Source organism: Ammodytes marinus (genome assembly GCF_949987685.1).
Source record: "Ammodytes marinus genome assembly, contig: scaffold_189, whole genome shotgun sequence".
Classification (NCBI taxonomy): Eukaryota; Metazoa; Chordata; class Actinopteri; order Uranoscopiformes; family Ammodytidae; genus Ammodytes; species Ammodytes marinus.
Genome location: NW_027648217.1, coordinates 25,001 through 27,500, shown reverse-complemented (window position 1 = coordinate 27,500; position 2,500 = coordinate 25,001). Strand labels below are relative to the sequence as shown.

Genomic DNA, 2,500 nt, shown 5'->3' with positions numbered 1-2,500 from the left:
CAAATTCGGAGGTTGCACTTCTTTTGGTGTATTGAGTTATAACTAGTCTGGCATGACCACTTCCGCCAGCGTCTATTCGCTTGCGTCGAAAAGCTACGCAGCCCCCGGTTGCTGGCTTTCCCCTATTGTGATCCCCCTCAAATTCGGAAACAATTCGCTCAGTCAACCCGTGTGCTTATGTGCAGCGCTCTCTCTCTCTCTCACACACACACACACACACACACACACACACACACACACACACACAGGGTGTGAGAAGTCACATTACTGTAGACAGATATAAAGTGTGGCGATACTTCGGGATAATAATATTGGCGGCGGCGGTCCGGGATGCATCCTAGCTTAGCCTAGCTGTCCAACTTCATTGTACAACTACCCCCGGGCAGAAAGAAATACCCTCATAAACTCTGGAAAATGAAGCGTGGGGGTTTGAATTGAGCACCGGACCTTATAACCAGCTAGATTAAGATCCGCCGTTCCCTTTCTTTGGTGAATTAGGGACTATGCAGCGGTGTTTTAGCGACGGGGAAAGATTCCAACGGCTTCCACTATCACCTAGCAACTCTTACGGCTACTTGCTGCAGTTGGTGTAGCGCTCACAACGTCAAAACCCTGTTCTGCCTGTAAACAGACGGACTACGGCTCTGACTACAGCGATAGGAGGTGGTGACATAAGTTCTCGAATGCTAAAAATTCTACTCGACCGCCGTAGCCGTCCTCTCAACCGCCGATGATAATGTTACCAGAGATAACACTACGTGGGTGGCTAGTTAACTCCGGTTAAGTTATCCCGTGAGCTCCTCGGGGGCTAAAGTGTATGGTGTCTTGACATGCTGGTTAGAAAGCAACACACTATGTATATTCCTTTTGTCTTTAATAGTTTTTGTGTGGCGTTTGCGGGTTTAGCCATTTCTCTGACAGTCTCTGGACGTAAAGACGTTCCATCAAAATAAGTCCCCCCCCGGCACTATTTTGTAGGACACCGCTGCTGCTTCCCGGGGTTAGCCCCGCCCTAGATGATTGTGATTGGTTTAAACAAATACAAACAGGCTAGCCCAGTTTCCCCGGTTTCCCCACCCGAATAGACGGCTCTAAACAGAGTGCTTCCAGACCCTACTACTTGCTGTAGTTTGGTCTGGCTTTGCGAGACTAAGTTATAACCAACCAAAATGGACGTCTTCCTCTCTACTGGTTTTAATGTTTAAAAATAATAATAAAAAAAGGTAATAAATACTTTTAAAGGTTATTTTTGGCATTTTCAAACTTGATTAGACAGTACAGAGTTGAAATGGAGAGACAGAGAGAGAGAGAGAGAGAGAGAGAGAGAGAGAGAGAGAGAGAGAGAGAGAGAGAGAGGGGGGGGGGGGATGACCTGCAGTAAAGGTCCACGGGTCGGATTTGAACCCGCGACCACTGCAACGAAGGCCGGAGCCAATATGGTACGCGCTCTATCCACTACACCACCGGAGCGCCCCCCGAAAGTCCAGATAGATTTGTAACATTTCGCTCAGGCCGTTTAATACAAAATGCAGCAGATTTGTTCTTTAAATGCGTTAATACCAAAACATCTTCTAACTTGAAGATTTCACAGAATTTATGTTGAATCAGTGTTATACAGTACCTCTCTAGTGAAGACACCCCTCTCACACCCCTCTCACACCCCTCTCACACCCCTCTCACACCCCCCCTCACATTCCTGCAAATATTTCATTATATCTTTCCATGGGACAACACTGAAGAAATGACACTTTGATACAATGTAAAGTAGTCAGTGTACAGCTTATATAACAGTGTACATTCACTGTCCCCTCAAAATAACTCAACACACAGCCATTAAAAGAATACTTCACCCATATGGAACCAGCGTTCTATCATTATAACATCGTTACATCGCTATTATAATATAATGAATGAGGTTTTTCTTCCCTCAGTCTTCCCTCAGTCTTCCCTTGGCCCAGCTGTCCTGTTAATCCTAACCCTGGGTTAGACAGTGAGACCATAAAACACTCTTTCTGCCTTTTCTCAGGCTAGGATGAACCCATTTCTAAAAATGTTTGCACATTTATACTACATAGGATCTCAGAGTTCAATACACCTTCATATTTCCACCGGTGAAGTAGGGCTTTAATAATCTAAACTGCTGGCAACAAAAGTGAGTATACACCCCTAAGTGAAAGTGTCCAACAATTGTGATATACTATATATACACACACATAGTTTATTTGTTCACACACAACTTTCCGTTCTGCCTCTGTGGCCTTTGAGTGGCCGGCACATCCCCGGTAAAGAGAAGTTCCTCATTCGGCCACCGGGAGGCGCATCTCCTCCGTTCTGCATTTTGGCGATTCCTCCCAACGGTAAGCGCGTGGAGCCGTAAGCCATGGGCGGGATCGTGTTCACCAGAATCAAATGGAGAGGCTTCTTCACTGGGTAATACTGACAGCGGACGTACCTTAAGAACGCCGCCCGGTAGGTTTTATTAAACAGTGTGTAGACGAGA

General features: G+C 46.0%; 1 protein-coding gene across 1 annotated transcript in view; it reads right to left on the bottom strand.

Moving 5' to 3' along the window:
* Positions 1–2,226: 2,226 nt before the first annotated feature.
* Positions 2,227–2,500, bottom strand: part of htr2aa (5-hydroxytryptamine (serotonin) receptor 2A-a) — a gene marked incomplete at both ends in the record, with an annotated part of 10,032 nt that continues 9,758 nt past the window's right edge. The window contains one exon of the mRNA XM_080054790.1: positions 2,227–2,500. This exon is cut by the window's right edge and continues 607 nt beyond it. Within this exon, the coding sequence (XP_079910916.1) occupies positions 2,227–2,500 (274 nt within the window).